Source organism: Gopherus evgoodei, chromosome 10 (genome assembly GCF_007399415.2).
Source record: "Gopherus evgoodei ecotype Sinaloan lineage chromosome 10, rGopEvg1_v1.p, whole genome shotgun sequence".
NCBI classification, from domain to species: domain Eukaryota; kingdom Metazoa; phylum Chordata; order Testudines; family Testudinidae; genus Gopherus; species Gopherus evgoodei.
Genome location: NC_044331.1, coordinates 34,517,197 through 34,538,186, shown reverse-complemented (window position 1 = coordinate 34,538,186; position 20,990 = coordinate 34,517,197). Strand labels below are relative to the sequence as shown.

Genomic DNA, 20,990 nt, shown 5'->3' with positions numbered 1-20,990 from the left:
TACTGAAGAAATAATACAAATGTTACAGATACATATTTGTGTTATTAAGTCAATGTGCAGCGCACAATGTTGACTCCTACGTTCCTCCTGCACCATCTGTCTAGAATGCGTAAATGTTCATTTATATTGTGTAGATTTATACATAGGGATCACACTCCACTTTATTACCCACCACTCAATCTACTGGCTCCTTCAATCTATATAACACAGTGCTGTCTTCTTCCCAGCCCCCCAGTACTCCCATCCAAACCACATCGTGAAAACTCTGGACAAATAAAAATGTTTTAAAAATTAAGACAAAGCTTCTCAGACTAAGCAGCTACTTTTACACTAATCCTGCGAAATTCACAAGCCCCTTTCCCGGGACAGAGTCGAGCGTGCCGCTCCTCGCGCAAACAAAGGGGGCTAAGAACAGAAAACCTGGAATTCCTTGGCAGGAGAAGCAGCCATGGGGGGGGGGGTCTCCCCGCCCGGCACACGAGCTCAGCCCGCTAGACCCTGCCCGTCCCAGACCAGACAAAGCTCTGCAGGGAGGGAGCGGTGCAGCCAGGACACCCCACCCCCAGCAAGGCCCGAGGGGTGCGTGTGGCGGGGACAAGCGGTGCCGGGGGAGCAGCTTAGCGCCCCGCGAGGAGCTGCCCCGCTGGGGGAGGGGAGCTCGAGCCGGGCACCGGCTCTCCGGGGGTCCGCGCTCCCGCCCCAGCCCCTCACCCCCGGAGCCCGCTCCGGCCCAGGCGGCAGCGGGGAACAATGGGGCCCCCGGCGCCCCCTAGCCGGAGGCGGCTCCCGGGCTCCCTCCTGAGGCCGGGCTGGGCCGGCGGGCGCCGCTAGGCCGTGGGTCCCGGGGCCTGCCGTGCGGGCCGCGCCGGGGACACTTACCGCTGCAGCACCAGGAGGAGGGCGAGCCCTGCGGGAACCGGGCCGAGCCGGGCGCGATGCAGACGCTGGAGCCAAGGTGCGGGCACTCCATGGCACAGGCGGGCGGCTCCTCACAGCAACTGCGCCCCGCTCACAACAGCCATCTTAGAGCCAGCGCCGCGATCCGCCCGCCGGCCCTTCCGCGCCGCCCTCCCGTCCGCGCGCCGTGATCCGCCCGCCGGGTCTTCCGCGCGCCGCGATCCGTCCGCCGGGCCTTCCGCGCCTCCCTCCCGTCCGCGCGCCGCGATCCGTCCGCCGGGCCTTCCGCTCCGCCCTCCCGTCCCCGCGCCGCGATCCGTCCGCCGGGCCTTCCGCGCCGCCCTCCCGTCCCCGCGCCGCGATCCGTCCGCCGGGCCTTCCGCGCCGCTCGCCTGTCTGCGCGCCGCGATCCGTCCGCCGGGCCTTCCGCGCCTCCCTCCCGTCCGCGCGCCGCGATCCGCTCGCCGGGCCTTCCGCGCCTCCCTCCCGTCCGCGCGCCGCGATCCGCTCGCCGGGCCTTCCGCGCCTCCCTCCCGTCCGCGCGCCGCGATCCGCCCGCCGGGCCTTCCGCGCCGCCCTCCCGTCCCCGCGCCGCAATCCGCCGCCGGGCCTTCCGCGCCTCCTTCCCGTCCGCGCGCCGCGATCCGCCCGCCGGGCCTTCCGCGCCGCCTTTCTTTCCGCCCTGCCGTAATCCACCCTCCGCGCCTCCCTCCCGTCCGCTCCGTTGCGATCCACCCGCCGGGCCTTCCGCGCTGCCCTGCGGTCCGCGAGTCGGCCGCTGGCCCTTTCGCGCTGTCCTCCCGTCCGCCACGCCGCGATCCGCCCGCCGGGCCTTCCGCGCTTCCCTCCCGTCCGTACAGCCTTTGGGGAGGCGCTTCTTCCAAGCCCTGCCCATACAATAAGCTCCGCCCAGGCTATTTGAAAGGTGCGGGACCGCTGACAACAGCTGGCTATTGGGGGGAGGGGAGCAGGGTTGCCAGGTGACCGTTTTCCACTGCAGCCTCTGGTCAGGTCTAATGGCCGGACACTGACATTCAGGTTACTGTGGGCTGGGGGGAAGTGGCAGCTTCTGCAGCCCTCGGGGCAGAGGTGGCTCCTTTGAGGAGCACGGTTCACAAGCCCGCAGCGGAGGACAGGGCAGGAGCCCATGGCAAGCAGAGTAAGGGGCTCCCCGTGGGTACGGAATGTGCCCCAGGAGGGAAGAAACACAGCTGCCCTGCCAGCCAGTGCTTTCCCCCACCGCGCTCTCAGGCACACCTAGCTCACCACGGTGGGAGTTGTGAGCCAAGTGATGGTTTCAGAGGCGCTGGTGCAGGCTGTGGTGTGTACAGCTGTTCCCCAGTCTGGCTTGTCATAGAGTCATCATCATGGTTTAGGGCCAGAAGGGCCCATCAGATCATCTAGTCTGACCTGTATATCACATGCCACTAAGCCCACCGAGCACCTGCACATTAAACCCAACAACCAAAATTAGACCAAAATATTACAGCCCACTATGATGTGCCACAGGCAGAGAGTAGGTGGGACCGAGGTACCCCTGTGCCCAAGGACTGTACAATGGCAGGGAAACAATATATACTCAGATATTCCCAGCAAGCGTACTGCATGCTCACGCTGCAGAGGAAGATGAAAAGAAAGTCCTTCCCGACCCAAGATAGAATCATAGAACTAGAAGGGACCTTGAGAGGTCATCTAGTCCAGTCCCCTGTTCAGTCATCTAGTCTAGCACTGATAGCAGGACTAAGTATTATCTTGACCCCAGTGGTGGGCAACCTGCGAGCTCCAAGCAGGCCATCAGGGTAATCTGATTGCAGGCCATGAGACATTTTGCTGACGTTGACCGTCCGCAGGCCCAGCTCTCTGTGGCTGCGGTTTGCTGTTTCGCAGCCAATGGGAGTGGCGGGCCACAAGGTCGTGCTGGTCGCTGCTTCCCACAGCGCCCATTGGCTGGGAACAGTGAATAGCAGTCACTGGGAGCTGCAGGGGGCCATGCCTGCAGACGGTCAACATCAGCAAAATGTCTCACGGCCCACAATCAGATTATCCTGATGGGCCGCAGGTTGCTCATTGATCTAGACCATTCCTGACAGGTGTTTGTCTAACCTGCTCTTAAAAATCTCTAATGATGGTGATTCCACAACCTCCTTACGCAGTTTATTCCAGTGCTTAACCACCCTGACAGTTAGGAAATTTTTCCTAATACAGATGTCCCCGGGTTATGCAAACCCGATTTACGCAAATCCATACTTACAGAAAAAGTTCCATACACTAGAAGTAGGGTACGTTGGGTTTTTGTTTTGTTTTTTTTGTTTTTGTTTTTTTTGCATAATGGTTGGGTATACATTTCCAACTTATGCAAAATTCAAGTTACGCAAGGTGTTCTGGAATGGAATGCTTGCGTAAGTCAGGTAGCATCTGTATCCAACCTAAACCTCCCTTGCTGCAATTTAAGCCCATTGCTTCTTCTCCTATCCTCAGAGGTTAAGAAAAACAATTTTTCTCCCTCCTCCTTATAACAACATATGGCAATCAGTTAGACCCTGATCATGTGAGCAAGAACCAGCCAGCCACACACCTGAGAGCATGCTCTGTACCACCTGAGCCCTAGCCCACTCCACCCATCTCTGGCCCACCTCTGCAGTGGCCATCTGAAATGCTGCAGCATGAGCTTTAGAAACATGAGACATAAACCAGAAGAGAGTCCAAGGGCTGTTGAGCTTTGTCCCCTACCATCACAAGCAACCCGTGATACAACTGCACTCATAAATTTGTCTAGCTCTCTTTTTCTTCCAACATAGGTTAATTGTAGTATTGACAGGTTCTGAATATGGAACACAGCTCTTGTTTTGTAGGTGTAATTAGTTCTATATATTAACAACATGGGTCACTTTTTTAGATCAATGGGAGAAAGGAAGTAGATGTCTTGGCTTTAAGACCTTCACTTGGTTATATGGTAGGAAGCTGCCACCGTCTCCTTGGATGCAGAAGGACGTATCTGTCAAATGACTGATATACAGGAGCCCAGGAGATGGAGTTCAGCCTGTGTCAAGCTGAAGAGATCTCATGGTGAAATAGGTTATTGTTTGGTATCCAGTGCTAACAGATTTCAGCTGGATACAATACAGTGGTGGAGGGTCTGATTGCTGATGGGGCCAAGGAAGCTTTAAGAGAAGGGATGAAGCACATCAGAGAATGGAAAGAAAGCAGAAGTAAATAAGAATAAGATTTTTTTTATCAAGATTATACTTTTTTCCTTAATCTCATTCTCTGAAATGGCTGAACTCTTTTTGTTGAAGCTTTCCAAAAAAATTCAGCCTGAAAATGTTCAGCCCAAATGGTTATAGTTATGGCAAAGTTATAAGCCACTAAAAGCAGGGTCTTATAAGGGACAGTATTGGGTAATCTTAACTACCAACTGTACCTGAAGTAGCAGTCCCCTATCCAATAAGAGGTGGTATCATCTTGGCCTCTAAGGTCCAAATGCACTCAGCCTCCATGCATTTACTATAGCTCTGGACATTTAAAAGTAAGCGTGAAGCAGACTAAATGAAATTTGTATGTGGTGAGATAGAAGTTATTCAAGCTATCTCTTGTTTATGATGGTACAGCCCATGGTGCTTTCTGACTCTGAGATCTATTCACAGGAATATGTCTTGTGAATATTTTTCTATTTTTAAAAAAGTGTAGTATATTAATTTACTTTAGAGATAAGAAGGTGATGCTTCTGTATCTTCTGGGGACTGTTCTCTTGCTGCAAATATATTTGCCTTACACTTTAAAGAAAAACAGTTACTTCACTTAGAATCTTTAAATAAACTTCCTGCTTCTGTAACATAAAGGTCACAATTAAGTGATAAGAAATAGTGCAGGCAAGCAGACAACATAGAAGGCCATTATATCAATACAAGCGTACTACAGAAAAAAAAAACAGTAGACTTTCTACAGTAACATGCAACGTTGAGCATTGTAATAATGGGGGCAGTAAAGATCAGAGGATTGCCTGTTGCATTCCAGTATCAGAGGTAGCCATGTTAGTCTGGATCTGTAAAAAGCAACAAAGAGTCCTGTAAAAGCAGCAAAGAGTCCTGTGGCACCTTATAGACTAACAGATGTGTTGGAGCATGAGCTTTCGTGGGTGAATACCCATTTCGTTGGATGCATGTAGTGGAAATTTCCAGAGGCAGGTATATATATGCAAGCAAGAATCACGCTGGAGATAACGAGGTTAGTTCAATCAGGGAGGATGAGGCCCTCTTCTAGCAACTGAGATGTGAACACCAAGGGAATCCTGTGGCACTTTATAGACTAACAAGCATATTGGAGCATAAGCTTTCGTGGGTGAATATGCACTTCGTCAATACGTCTGTTAGTCTATAAGGTGCCACAGGATTTTTTGTCGCTTGTTGCATTCTTCTGAGTACTCTTGCAATACCTCTGAGCCTTGCATTCCTTTGCTCTCTCTCATTTTTGGCTGCATTCTGCACTCCACGTGGACAATAGGCACAGGTACAGCCCGTGACTTAAGTGTTACAGCACCATTTAATAATGCAGATGTTTTGGAACTACCATCTCAGTAAAGATTCTCTGATGAGGAGTTTGGAAAGCATCTCATACAGCACACTACTGAGCCACAAGAAGTCTTGGGAGAACATTGTCTTGCTAATTAACATTAATGGAAATTCTGCATGGTCCTGAAGCGGGAAGAACAGACTCACTAATAGCACATATGGTCCAATTACCCACAACATCATAAACAATTTAGATTAAGCTCAGTGGAGTTATTCTTCATTTCCAGCTGTGTAGCTAAAAGCAGGATTTAGTTCAGAGACACAGTATTTTGAGTTAAGTTACCACTAGTGCAATGCTTAGTGCACTAAACTATGGGGTTTCTTACATATGTCCCTCAAATGGGATGAGAGCTCTCCCATACACTGGACCTGATGAATAGGATGTGTAAATCCCAGTACACATTTTATAGGTTCTTTAGAAAGTATAAACAATATTTCATATAACAAAACCATATGATACAAATCAAGGAATTCACTGCATTAATCCAAGGAAATAAGAAGGTTTTTCTTTGTGGTTAGTACATTTCCATATTAGCCAGGGGGTTATTTTGCCTCTTTTCTCTGGTTGAATATTTCTTCACTCTGGACAATTAAGAGAGAGAGAGAGATTAAATTAGCGCAACCGTTCCATTGTGGGTTCATTCTCTTTTCCAAGCAATGCATATGTTCAAACACTGTCCCCTATTTGTCACATTGTTTTGCACAAGCCAACAGAAACCTTTGCTGGGCCTATCCAGCTCCCTTGAAATCAAGAGGGGTTGTCATTAATTTTGATAGCACCAAGATTTGGCCTGCTCTACCTCTTATAACAAGTATGTGAGGCTGTGAGTGTTATGCCAGTAGCACACTCAGAAGTCAGGAGTCAGTTAATGGAGATGTTTGCAGGTAAAATAAATACACGGGGGATGAATGTGGGGTAAAGCTGCTGCAAAACTCTTGTTTTTCCAGCTTCTTCTATATTTTATTTTGAAGCACCAAAACAAAGTAAATTAAGTCTGATTTGTTTTAAAAAAAAAAAAAGCAAGCATGAATGTGGATCTTGGTATGAATCAAACAAGCTTTGCTTGAACTCTAGTAATTTATTACTTCAAATTTTCATTGTTTCAACGGGTTTGCTTCACAAGTAGGAAAATATAGAGCAAGAAATACCACCTCAGGACTACCCATTCCCATAGACTGCGTAGCCTGATGAATTAAGGCCAGATCATCAATGGTATCTAGCCTGCTAACTTCTGCTGAAATCAATGGAAGTTAGCAGCCTAAATACCTTCCTGTTGGTATGTATACTTCCACCTTTTCATGTTCTCTGTATGTATAAATATCTCCTGTCTGTGTGTTCCATTCTATGCATCCAAAGAAGTGAGCTGTAGCTCACGAAAGCTTATGCTGAAATAAATTTGTTAGTCTCTAAGGTGCCACAAGTACTCTTGTTCTTTTTGCAGATACAGACTAACATGGCTGCTACTCTGAAACCTTTGAGGTTCTGAGCCTAAGTGTCCCCTCTTAATGATCCAGTATTTAAACCTAGTTAATGTTGTACTCCCATTAAAAAAATCCCCTTCTTGTCAACCTGATCACTTTCTGAACATTTTCTAATCCAAATTATTTCATATGTAAATAACAAGGCAAGTGGGAAATAGAACAGTTCAGACATTGGGGTAGATCTGCAGATGCTGTAAATCGTCAGAGCTCTACTGAAGTAACTTTATTATTTACTGAAGTCAATGGTACTATGACAATTCACACCAGGGGAGGATCTATAAGAACAGCCACACTGGAAGAGTATCAAATATTGGAACAAGATAAAATGAGGCCCAGCTCCCTCTTGTACCAATCTGGGTGTCTGAACCCCAGGAAGATGCCAAACTATCCACAGTTGCATTTTAACTTGCCATATGAAAGCTCACTCTAATAACATAGCTTTCCTTATAGCTATCACTACCTTATTTGATTTCCTCCCAGGCTTTTTTAAAGTACGAAAAGTTTTTAGATTATATTCATTTTGTAATACGTGTGCTAGTCTCAATGAGTGTGGAAACAGAGATTGAGATTGAGCCACCACCCACCTCCAAAGTGAAGGTGAGTTTTTGGTTAGCTTTTATCCCCTTGGAGAAAAGTCACTGGATTTACAATCTCACATAAAATATCCACAGCTCCAAACACCTATATTGAATGGAATGCATAAGTCTTACATTTTCTGAAGGAAAATGGCGAGTGCAGATATCAAGATAACTGCTGCAGTACATCCCACAGTGATTCCAAGCACCAAGCCTGCAGGAAAATCAGTGCATGGTTAACTGGAGAGAATAGATGTCTTGTGTCTTTACATTTAATTTCACCAATGACAGAGACAGAACAGAAGACTGAATGTCTGACAAAGCAGCCAGATTGTGTTGGTTTCCACTGCTGCCTGTGCTCCAGTAGCTTCAGGGCAGAGCTGGTGACAGTGCCACCACTCCACGAATGACTTTGTCTTGTGTTACCTCTGCTGATGACAGAAGCAGCCCTTCTATATCCGATTCCTCCAGTACATTGGATACACTTTCTTTGGTACCTTATTGCACATCAGGTGCCCTGTCCACAGTAGCTGGACAGTACAAGAACTGTCACCTGTCAATATACCCCATGGAAAGGCAGGTCAGTGCTGAGCCATAAGCTCAAAAATTTTAACTTGTGCTAGAGTGGGCAGCCATGGTATTAACTGGCAGCAGCAACAAGGAAGTTATTCATGTTCTGGAACCTAAGGATGTGATTGGTCCCCTCCATTGCCCTGGTAAAGGGGAAGAACACCACCACAGCATGCTTCCCTCCCTCTGAGAACCCATCAGTCAGGACAGAACATGGAGCTGGGGCTCAGTGAGAGGGAGCGTAGCCAGGGAGCAGCCATGGCCTGCAGCATGTTCTCCTCAGGACCTGGTGTATTTCTGATTGAATAATGGATTGAATAGGGTGGCAGATGTGAAAGGGAGTTACTACTGCTGGAGATGGGTCTAGCATGCAGCTTGTGGAGGGGAAAAGGGAGAGAATGGCCCATGGCAGCAAAGATCTTATGGAAGCCTTGTGACCCTGGTGTAGACCCAGAGAGTAGGCCAGAAGGAAAGAACATCCTCTGGAATGTATAGGGGGCATGTAGGAGGGATGCCCCACTTTTCCCACAGATCCTCAGATTCCATGAGATTTGCAGACTTCCCTCTCCCCACTCCATGAGGCTGCATATCCCTCCACTCAGAGATATGTGGGAGGAGTACGATCACCCTGCATAGCACAGCAGTTCTGCAGAGGGGCCCTGCCTGGTAGTGGACCAGTCAGCAAGGGTGAGGATCAGCCAAGGAGCAGGTCATCTGTGGGGGACACAGCAGCCTGGGTGAGAGGATTCTTCCCTTCTGGGAGTGAGCAGAGGGTTTACCCCTAAGCATATCAGATTAAATAACCTGCACCCCTGAAACAGTGCTTCTCTTTGGGTTTCTCTGCAACTCCCCAACTCCTTTGAGAATAGTGCCCCTATCTCAGCTTCCCAAGACCTCAGCTCTGGATCCCAGCATGATTCTGTTGGTTGTGCATATTCCCATGAGCGCGTACAGCAGTTCAGCATCATACAGTATGAAAAGCAGAAAGTTGGAAGGATCAAAACAGACTAAACAAAAGATCTGCATTAGAATATCCCCAAAGCCCAGTGGTCAGGGCACTCACCTGAAGGTGGCAGGTCCCCATTCAAATCCAGTTTCCCACTCAGGCAGAGGGAGACCTAAACTGACCGTCTCCTATATCCTGAGTGAGTACCCTAACTAGACTAAAGATTATAAGGGAGCTCCTCCTTCCCCACCCTCTGCCCACAGGCCATTTTGTTTTGGACTCTGCAAACCACTTAAGAGGCTGACTGCCTAACTTCCCCCAGTTTGTGGACCGCCACCAGAGCTAGCCTGCAGTCTGGTCTTGGCACCTATCTCTGAGAAGAACAGGGCTTAGCACACACCCTTCTGGTCAGCATCTCCCATTGGCAAGGCTGGCTCCAGGCACCGGCCCAGCAAGCAGGTGCTTGGGGCAGCCACGGGGAAGGGGTGGCAAGTCTGACTCTTCAGCGGCAATTCAGCGGTGGGTCCCTCACTCCCTCTCGGAGCGAAGAACCTGCCGCTGAATTGCCGCCGAAGACTGAAGCGACAGCGGTAGAGCTCCTCCTGCCCATTGGGTACCTTAAACAGCTCCCACTCTAGCATGCTGACTTTGTGGATCACACTCTCAGGTGCTTAGCTCTTCCCATTCATTGTATAGAGCACCGAGGCGCCTAACTCAGGCGATTGCAGTGGATTGCAGTGTTGTTTCTCTGATTTTCTAGGTGCCATGACACTCAGCATTCCAAGGCCTACGTCCTTTCCTGGATCTGAGCCAAACCAACCGGGCAAATGGGTCAGTTGGTTTTAAATGGCCTTAGTTAATTTAGTGGGATATGTATGATTAATATTTATGAATTTTAACCTACATCTGTCCCTTCAATGTAATGTAATTCAATTAAGTTGCTCCACTGACATAGTGGGAAAGTAATAGGAGACCATTAGAGCTTACTGGAATGATTGGCTACCATTGCAATTCATTACTTTTAGAATAAAATAATCCAAGTAATAACAGATATCATTGACTGGTGAATGAATCTTAAATAAAAAGATATCAGCTTACCTACATCAGGTCCTTCATCTTCCTTTCCTGTTTGTTCACACGCAGGAGCTAAAAACACATACATTACCACCCATTGGTCTTTGGCATTATGATAATGAATTCAGTGTTATTTTTAGCTTCCTTTTTCATCGCAACCCCAGTTCAGTAAAGCACTTTAAGCACATGCTTAACTTTGCTCACTTGCTTATGTGCTTTCCTGAATTGTGGTGTTTATGAATAAAACAGAAAAGCTAAGAAGTTTCTTCATTAGCTCGAATGTAGCCAGACTGATAGCTTGTAGAGCAGCCTTTAGTAGTCAAGATAAGTTACAAATGCTTGAGCAAGTTTGATTACATCCAGCAGAGAGCAGTGGTGCACACAAGTTATCAAATACATTAAATTGTAAAAGGCCCATTTTAATGTCACACAATGGGTATGCTTGTAATGCAGTCTCTTTGTCTACTGAAAAATATCCACTTTGAGTGTTTGGAAGAAGGAAGTGTTACAAGTGACTTGCCAACGGAGGAATAAAATGTGGATTGCTGGGGAGAATCTGACTAGGAAGATTAGCTGTACATGATCTCTGGAATGCTGAGAACAAAGAATTCAGAGGATTCAGGGGGCCTGAGGTCTTCGGCGCCAGAGGGCCCCCGCGTCGGTGGTAATTCGGCGGCAGGGGGGTCCTTCCGCTCCGGGACCCACACCCGAAGTGCCCCAAAGACCCGCAGCGGGAGCTCCCCACCGCCAAATTACCACTGAAGACCCGGCACTTCGGCGGTGGCTCCTGGGAGGAAGGACCCCCCCCACCGCCACAGAGCCAGAGCGGAAATAGCTCCGGGGTCCCAGGCCCCGCAAGAGTTTTCCGGGGCCCCCAGAGCGAGTGAAGGACCCCACTCCAGGGGCCCCAGAAAACTCTTGTGGGGGCCCCTGCAGGGCCTGGAGCAAATTGCCCCACTTGGCCCCCCCTCTGGGTGGCCCTGCTAAGTTGGTAGCACTCTGCATATTCAGAGTATTTATAAAAGAAGTAAAAGACACCAAGATCAGCTTCATGATTGTTAATGTCAGTTGTGTTTTTCAGTAATGAAAGAGAAAGAGAAAGAGAGAGACACCAAGTCTGTGAGAAGCACAGGTAACTTTGGCAATAAAAGGATAGGAGGGAGAAGCAGCAGCCACACCATGAGTCACGTTTTGTCACTTGTGTTATTTATTGCATAGGCAGTTCTGAGAATGGCCACCTGAGGTCAGTCAAAGTGTCGGTTCTCTAATACTTACATACAAAACAAATATTAGAGGACATTAAGGTTGTAAAATCAGGCACTCAAAAAAAGTTAAATTTAGGCTCCCATGCATATGCATTATAATACAGTTTTAATTACATGATCTCATGACATATTCCACAGGAGTCCTGCCTCATTCAGTGCACAGGATGAATGTTACTCAATTAATCAAGATTGTGTAGGGAATTGTGCTGTTGTGTGCAAGACTATTGGTCTCACTGCTGTAGAAGTGTGAAGGCAGGGGACTGCAGGAAGAAAAAGGAGGGTCTCCTGGTTAAGGCAGTTGAATGCTGCCCTGGAAAAGTGGATTCTACCCAGCCTCTGGCACAGATTTCTATGTGATACTGGGCAAGTCCTGTAAACCAAGTTTTCATAGATGGCCACTAAGAGTGTTCTTTATTTATAGATGCCCAACTTGAGACACCTGGGATCTGATTTGCAGAAGTGGCAAGCAGCCACAACTGCAGTTGAAGACAATAGCAGCTGTGCTCTGAACATATAAAGTGATAAATATTCTGAAAAAATCAGGCTTTAGGCATCTCAAACTGAGCATCCAAAATTAGAAGATACTTGACAATTTTGGCCTTAATCTCTGTGTGCCTCAGTTTCCCATGTGTAGAATGGAGAGAATACCTTTCTACCTCAGGGTGTGTGTGTGTGTGTGCGTGCGTGTGTGTGTGTTAAGATAAGTTAATATTTGTGAAGCACTCATCTATGACAGAGATGAGTGTAATAAAAAAAAATGATGAAATTAATTCTTTGTCTCAGGTCACCGTCCCATGCTGCACTGAATAAACACCTGGCTTGGACAATTTCAACCTAAACAGTTAAAGTTTGTCCAAGTTATCAGCACCTGAAAATGGGCTTTTATAATGGAAAATATTAGGCAACCTTAGCTATCTGCAGTGCTACCAGCTCTCCCTAAAGCAAATCATACCTAATCAGGACAGTGGGTAATGGACCTTTAGATGCCCACATATCATACCATAGAGTACATTGTACATACCCTGAGTACATTTCTTGCAACACGTTGTCTCATTAACAAATCTATTTCCATTTCCCGCACAACCTCCATAAATGAAGGTCCTACACTTCTTCAGCGCATGATCAAAATACCACAACAAGTAGGTCCCTTTACAATGTCCAAGATCCTTCTCCAAGAGGCAAACACGGTCTGTATGAAGAACAAAAAGGTTAAAATCAGAACATTGGAGATGAAGCAACTCTGAATTAGCCTAATCTGTTTTCTTTTGTTCTGATCTACTCAGCACCATACAGTAATTTAAAATACAGGATTTCACACACAAAACCACTGAATTCAAAGTGATATGATCAGTTTCTACTGACCAACATATACAATAATAAAGCCTCTTAACTACAATGCATTCCTCAGCCAATCTCATCCCCAAATGTCTGCATTGAGGGGCTCTGCAATGTTTCTACGGAAGATTATCAAGTCTGGGCTCTGGCAGACTGGTTTGTTATCAATAAGAAAGCCAGAGTTACCTACCATAGATATACTAAGAGGATAGATATACAACAGATTTTATTAGCTTAATGGCAGGTGTATAATGGGCCAAAGTCCACTCAGTTACACCCATTAGTTCAATGAGGTTGCACAGGTAATCAAGGGCATAACTTAGTCCTGTGTGTTAGTAGGAACCAATTCCTCTATGACATGTGGTATGGGACTTGAAAGTCTCATTTACGGGCCCAGACTTCTTGCACATACACAGCAGTGTGGAATAGTAGATAGGCCAGTGACCTAGGACCCAAGAGATCTGGGTTCTGTTCTTGACTCTGCCACTGATCTGGTGTGACCTTAGGAAAATCACTTCATGGGGAAGTATTCTAGTTTTAAGATTTCAAGTTCTCTGGAGTATGAACTGTCTCATGTGTTTATATAGCAGGTCCCTGATTTCAGCTGAGACTTCTTGATGAAATTATAATATATAACAGTGTATATGGAGGGGAAAGTGGGGGAGCTCTTTTCGTTCATCAAGCCAGCAGTGTTATATATTTTAGGAAAGAAAGGCTGAGAATGTTGAGTGACACATCAAGTTCAGAATGTCTATCCCTGGTTAAGAATCTAAGCCTCATGCACTTGAAGAGTATTACACATGATTTCTTGGTGGTATCACCAACAAATGCTTTAAAACAGCTTTTTTGAATTATAATGTTATCAGTCACAACCCCTTTTCAAGAAGAGGAAAAGCTTTCAATAAAAAACTGCTTGTGTGATCATGTTCTTATTTTTGTAAATTTAAATGCTAATTTTAAACCTACCGATCCAAGGCTTTTGGCCATCTAATACATCACCAATACAATGAAATCCCAGCAGCTTTACAATAATCATTCAGCAGCTCAGCCAGCCAGTCACCTACAGAAGCTCCCTCTCTACCCTCCCGCTGTATTGTAGGAAGTACATACTCAAGAGCCCTCTCCAGAAACCCCATCAAACAAATGCAGAGCACCCAGAGGGTCACCAAATTCAGGCCATTTTGGACCAATGAGGGAGCAAGTTTCAGAATCCTGGAATCCTCATAGAGCATGCCCTGCCAGCTACCCCCTCTTTTATAAAAAGGGGGATCCAGCTGACTGCAGTTGTTGCAGTATTCAGATTTAAGAACACACAAAGTAAACAGACAACTGATGGTCTCTTGGATAAATTATTTCCACCCCAGTTCCCTATGTGTTTTCCAGGGGGCACCCTGACACAAAGTAAGGTAATTTCAACACCCAGAATTGATCCCCTTCATTCCCTCTCTTTATACTGTAGCTCTGAATGAAACCATCTGAATTTCCATTTTCCATTCCAAGTGACTTATTTTCAATGGTGATGACATTTTTTGCAGCATTACAATTGTAATGAAGATTCTCACAGTTGTAGAATATGTGCATAGTCGTATAGTGAAAAAAGCTGTATTTACTCTAAACTCAAATTCAAGTATGTGTCTGAGATCTACAGAGCAATTGTGTTCCTGTAAATGTGACACAAGAAGCAGATTGGAATTAAGGTAACCTGATCAAAATTGCTTATTATGGACAGGATCCATATGGGTTGGATAACACAAAAGATTCTCTAGAAAGAGTGGGACTCAGCATTCTCTGACATAGTCTATGGCAGTGTTGGAATTATAGACCAGATCCTCAGCTGGTATAAACTGATGTAGCTCTACTTACTTCAATAGAGCTATACATTGATTTACACCAGCTGAAGATCTTGTTCTATTTGTTTTAAACCACATTGAAAGATTGTTTTCCTCTCCTTCATACTGGTGACTCAGGATGACAAAAGGCACAATTTGATGATGTACCACTCTTAGAAGAAATTTGACCTTTCGCATGATTTGTGTTTTGCCCAGAGTGATGGCTCTTTCCTGCCCTTGACAACACCTCTAAACTTTGAGGCAACTGTCGAAACATACCTGATTCTGTCGTTTCTGAGCATATCTGCAAAATACAATCCCTAGAATGGACATTTTTAAAGGCTACTTTGAAATCTTGGGTAACTGGTGATGCGAGCTCAGGGAATTGGATGCCTCCTTCAGAGGCAAACATTCATTCTCACACTTCCACAGCACAACCTGGATAAGGAAATAATCTTTACCAGAGTTTTGGAGCTGTGCTCTGGTTCCGCTCCAGCTCCAGGCAAAAACCTGCAGCTCAACTGCTCTGAAGCTGCTCTGCGCTCCAGCTCCGGGCTCCGCTCCAAAGCCCTGATCTTTACTCTAGTACCTTCATATAAGAAACTCTTCAGAGCAACCATGTAATTGGCAGGACAGTGTCAAGAATTATAGTTGTGAAGATGAGCAATACAAATTTGCTCCAAACTTGAGCCCTAAAGGAAAGCAGCTGAATTGAAAGGCACTGATCCCATAGAGCACATTTTGGTAGAAGCAGTACTTACAGCTGCAGTTGAAATTCGCAATAGTGGAGCACTATGTGCAGCAGACAAGACAAGGAACTGCAATCTGTTTTCCAGCTGCAGAAAAGGAGCTTTGGGGGAAGAAATTAAATGCTAGACAGACATTCACAAGATCTCCCAAAGGCCTTGCCTGTCTGGGCCTGTATTACAGATTTTACAATAAAATGATCTCAAGCATTCCAGAAGAAGCCTTTTTGAACAACTGAAGTATTTCCCTTGTAGTGTTTGCAACCCAAACCTTGCTTCATTTTCTGGCATGCATTAGCACAATGCTGCAGAGTATAAACAAAAGAGAAAGGGATTGTATATTTCACTCAGTTTGCGTAAAGAAAATAGAAAAGAGAAAATGGAAAAAAGCAATCTCCATTTTAAAAAAGTCTCCAGTTTTAATTACCTAAGATGTTATTCGTAACTGGTAAGGAATTCTTTTAAACTGAAAGTTCTCCTATGTTTTGCAGTTTTACATACCAGTCTAATCAACTGTTAAACTGCCCATCTTCCTCTATGCAACAGTGTGACTGACATCAAGGTAAGAGCCAACAATGTTATTTCCTTTAACTAGCTTTAGGGCTTGTTAACACTTACAGTAACTGCTTATGTAAATTTCATGTGACAGTCTCTTCAAAAAGAACAGGAGTACTTGTGGCACCTTAGAGACTAGCAAATTTATTTCAGCATGAGCTTTCGTGAGCTGTGAGCTGTAGCTCACGAAAGCTCATGCTGAAATAAATTTGCTAGTCTCTAAGGTGCCACAAGTACTCCTGTTCTTTTTGCGCATACAGACTAACACAGCTACTACTCTGAAACCAGTCTCTTCAAACGCAATCTTGCAAGTAAAATCATGGTTGTGTACTCATGCTTTTGTAAAAGCAGCAAAGAATCCTGTGGCACCTTATAGACTAATAGACGTTTTGGAGCTTGAGCTTTCGTGGGTGAATACCCACTTCGTCAGATGCATGTGATACTCATGCTTTTAACACTATTAAGTGCTCAGGAGTATTCATTACATCCTTTCAAAACAGGTCATTTTCTATCTACCACAGGGGTTCTCAAACTGGGGCTTGGGACCCCTCAGGGGATCAGGAGGTTATTTTATGCGGGGGTCACGAGCTATAAGCCTGCACCCCAAACTCCTCTTTGCATCCAACATTTATAATGGTGTTAAATATATTAAAAAGTGTTTTTAATTTATAAGGAGGGGGTCGCGCTCAAAGGCTTGCTATGTGAAAGGAGTCACCAGTACAAAAGTTTGAGAACCACTGATCTAGTGCAACTGATTTCATTCCACTATGACTACAGCATTATGAACATGTTTGGTCTAAAGATTTTGGAGAGGGCTAATTAAGTAAACTTGAGTGTATTAAACAAACAAATAAACAAAAAAAGCCTGACTCATTTTACATAAAGTGCGCTGGGGATACAGAGAACTCCAGGTTCTCACAAACCTCCTGATGAAGTGGAACCCAACACTGTCCATTAGACTGAAACATTTGGCACTCAGGCTGTGTTGGAGTTGACCAAATCAGTCAATCAGAGAACAAAACCACAAGGAAAATTTAAAGGAGCTCTTAAGTAATTTAGGAGCCCAAGTCCCAGTTAGCTAACACATGGGAAAAAACACAAAGCACAAATTTTTGCATTGAAAATATTGAATGCTCAAACTGTTTTCAAGTTTTAAATATTCCTCCCTCCATGAATAGCTTATGAACAACTTTAAGTGAAATAGAGATAAGCACTTCAGAATCTATCTGCAAAATTCAACTAATAAATGATGTGTTACAAATTATTTGCTTGTTGCTAGTATACACCAAAGCATTTAGAGGGATAGAACTAGAAAGGATGGAATGAAGACAAGAGAAGGGAAATTTAGGCTGAGTCTCAGGGGGAAAAAAAACAAGTCTCCTAATAGCAAGATCTAGTAGGCTATGGAAGAGACTTCCAGAGGAAGTGATGGATGAAACCTTGTCTAATCTATTTATATATGTCTCAAGCCAAGCACTAGAAAACATCCTGCCAGGAGCCATCCTGCACTGGTAGTGAGATAGACAAGGTGAACTAATGGGTCTTTTCCTGCCCTAATTTCTGTTTGTACAATACACAGCAGTAAAAGCATGGCAGCTGTTTCAGTGTCTGTAAATTGTAACTGTACACAGACTGTATAATTTCCCTCCCCTACATTAAACAAGTATGTTTGTAGCCAAAATATTCTGCATGGTATTTCTCCTGCACTGTTTGTTGTAAGCCCCAAGGCATCTGCCTCTGTGCTGCACATACTCAGTTCTAGCTTTGTTTAAATAACTCTCCACTGTTCCCTGCATATATCTGATCCTAGTGCCACTTCGCTCTAGTGGATGTATATGAACAAACAGGTTTGATGGCTCAGAACACTTTTGTCCTGGTCAGTTTCTATTCTAAAGTTGTGAGCAAGCATCTCTGGGCAAAATGCCTCACTGTTCGCAAGGCTAGCACAAGGCCCTGAACTTAGGATGGGCTGAAATGAGATGAAATGCCCTGGTAATTGGGGGCATTTCACCCTGGGATAGTTGAGAGGGAATCCTAATTCATACGCTCATAGACTTGTCCATGGGACAGACAAATGGGAGATTTCCTAGGACTTAGTTTTGCAACATTCCTAGTTCCTTCTCCTTTACTGGATGCAAAGTAATTTTTCAAGCTCAGTTGTTCCCAGTGTTCAGCTGCAATCTGAATACAAAAGGCAGAACTGGCTCAAACTCCCTTTCCCCCAGGCCTCTGCCTGTTTCTAGCACTGTCAGCCATTTGAAGGTTTGTTTCCAGGTTCCAGATGGAACTAGAAGAAGAAATGGTAAAAGACAGCAGGAGGAAGGGGTGGTTATTAGGATTTTTCACCTGCTCTGAAGTGGGCAACCATGGGAGTCTCCTGAGAAACTACAGTATGTTCTTCATTAGTTTCCCAAAGCAGTTCAGATAAGCACCCACACTTTTGGTTGCTTATATACACAGCAAACCCAAATTCTGAACTGACTGACAATATCCAAATGAGAATAAATCAACCACCAATTTACAGGGCCTCAAATAGAGACCTTCTGTGGAGTGCTGGAGAATGAGCCAACACCTCATATCCACAGCCCTTAACTATTAGATGCAGAGAAGGAGCCAAGTCATAGTCTGGATCTGGACTTGCCTTAGACACTAAAAATAATGTCCAAGACATTCAGATGTAATTCTAGTAGTTAAGGTGGTGAAATCTTGCCAGAAGGAGAGAATCAGGAAGCTATAGTATTTAATATGAGCTGAATTTTTAATGTTACGAAATACTTTACAGGCTGGAATTTTTCTACTAGCACCTTGAGGAATGTGGTGTTACCTCATGAAATGGAACTAAACTAAACTAAATTGAAAAACCCCAGAGTTATCTCCATCAAACATTTGACAGTTTATGTAATAAGGTAAAAGAGCCAGAGAAGTGTTTCCTATTTCAGGGTTGGCAATATTCAGTTTGGCACCAGTTATATATCTAAGATCCAACATCTCATAATCTTGCAGAGCTAAAAAGAGGAGTTTTTCTACGACTGTAAAGAGGAGATCCCCAAACTGTCCAGTAGAACATACAGCACTTGCTTCTAGCCAGCTGTGAGGTACCAGACTTCAAATCATGTCCAGGGAAACCATCTTTAGGAAATTTTAACAGATTTTTAAACATGTACTGACTATAATTTCTCTCCTTCTGAGTCCTACACAGTTAGACTCAGGGTCAATGTTGCAGGAATTTCAGTGGCCAACAAGGATCTCCTCCTCCAGCTGGCAGTAGTATACAAAGCACACATCATCTTGTTTCAGGAAATACACACTACTACTATCACTCAACAATCAATCCATGTTTTTGTTGTTGTGTCTCACCTCCATTACAGGGAAATTGCCTGTACCTAGGATGGCATCCTACATCAAAGAAGGCATTCCAGCAACTCCAGTCTCATCATCAGGTCCAAATGATATAATCGAATGTCAGGCTATAAAAGTGAAGGACCTGACCCTTATCAATGTCTACAAACCTCCATCTCCCAGCTGTCCAACTCCTCTCCTCCCCACCTTCTCAGGACCTTCAGTCTACTGTGGCAATTTTAACTTACACCATTCCCACTGGCGATACGCTGATGATGATGTGGATGGAGTAAAGCTAGAGGAGTGAGTGTTGATGGTCGACCTGCAGCTTCTTTATGATCCTAAGCAGCCACCACTTTCCATAGCAACAGGTGGGCCTTGGGTTCTTCTCCTCACTTTGCCTCTTCTACAGTTAGAAGAAGCTATGCTAAGAATGGAAAAGTCAAAATAAAAGCCAATCTGACTTACCATCATCTGGATAAATTTGTTCAGCTAACATAGAGCATCTCTTCATACACTGCCTGTCAGTGAAGAAGCGATTCCCATTCCCACCAGCACCTCTGTATGCAAATGGTTTACAGCGATCTGTGGTTTTATCATAGTAGAGTCGGATCCCAATCTTGTCTCCATGTACCCCTTCATCCATTGGCTCATTACATACTGTTCCAGGAAACACCAAAATGGAAAGCATGTTACTCACAGACAAAGTCTACCTGGTAATATTTACAATGGCAAGAGGTGATAGTTTATTCTGGTATAATTTCCCCATTTGGCCTGATAATGTTCTTATTGCTACATTGAAGTGCCATTTTAGGGCTGCTGGCCCAGTGTTCTTGCTGAGAGCAACCTCGTGGTAGACCTCTTACCAAGGTGTATCCATTGCCCCAAGGTGTGTAGGGGGTGGCACGAGGAAGATTCTCCTGTGGAGAGGCTGCAACACCATTTCAAAGTCTGCATCAACCCAACAGCTGCACTGCCAACACATTCCCTTCTCCGAAGGAGTAAGGACCAGAATATTTAGACTGTCTAAATCACTTTGCTTTGAAATTTCTAATGATAAATAAGCAGAATAACTTTTGTAAATGCATTTTGTAAAAAAGTTATTTTAAAACCAGACATCTTTCAGGCCTTCAGACAGCAAAAAAGGCACTAACTCAATTTCTCCTCTCCCGACTTTTGCTGGTCACCTTTAGAGACTAAAAGCTATGACCGTAGCTTCTTTCATGTTAGTTTTTAGAGCCAATCCTGTTAACAAACAGCCAAAACCAAACAAGCTTTTTATATCTCTCTCCAAAGCTAACAAAATACCACTTCACTGTGCTGGCTGGACCACAGCTTGCTTTGAGTTTCTGCACCAGTGGAAACTGTTCTACAAGTCTGACAGTGGGGTAACCTATTTTAACCATGCAGTAGTGACTTAAAGCATAGGTTCCTATGTTATCAGTCTCAACCCAAAAGACTAAGCTGTGAGTAAACTTGGAGTTGGATAAGGGTTAATAGCTATCTTTCTGGTTCCATTTTAAATATACCATTAGCTCAGATGATGGGCAGCTGACACCAGTGAGTCATATCAGACAACTTAAAGATATGTTGGAAGAAGCTGTAGAGTAGTTTGCAATCACAAGCAGACTGTTTAGTTCTTTGGTTTTGTTTTGCATTAGAGGAAGATATGCATAGAAATTAACGAGCAACATTTCCTTGTTCTTTTGGGTTTTTTTTTTGATTATGGGAAAACATATGGTTATGAGCATATGATTATGGGAAAACATAAAGCAGTCAGAGCACAAGACTTTGCACAGCAATATAGAC

General features: G+C 45.0%; 1 protein-coding gene and 1 long non-coding RNA gene across 2 annotated transcripts in view; one reads left to right on the top strand and one right to left on the bottom strand.

The window, feature by feature from the left end:
* The window catches only part of USP3 (ubiquitin specific peptidase 3), a 66,956-nt gene extending 65,895 nt beyond the window's left edge, over positions 1-1,061 (bottom strand). The window contains exon 1 of the mRNA XM_030576964.1: positions 880-1,061. Within this exon, the coding sequence (XP_030432824.1) occupies positions 880-970 (91 nt within the window). The 5' untranslated portion in view covers positions 971-1,061. The remainder of the gene's footprint in view (positions 1-879) is intronic.
* LOC115658300 lies at positions 374-19,624 on the top strand. Its single transcript, XR_004002234.1, has 4 exons — positions 374-579; positions 9,799-9,869; positions 15,779-15,849; positions 19,211-19,624. It is a non-coding gene; the product is annotated as an uncharacterized LOC115658300 (long non-coding RNA).
* The last annotated feature ends 1,366 nt before the right edge of the window (positions 19,625-20,990 follow it).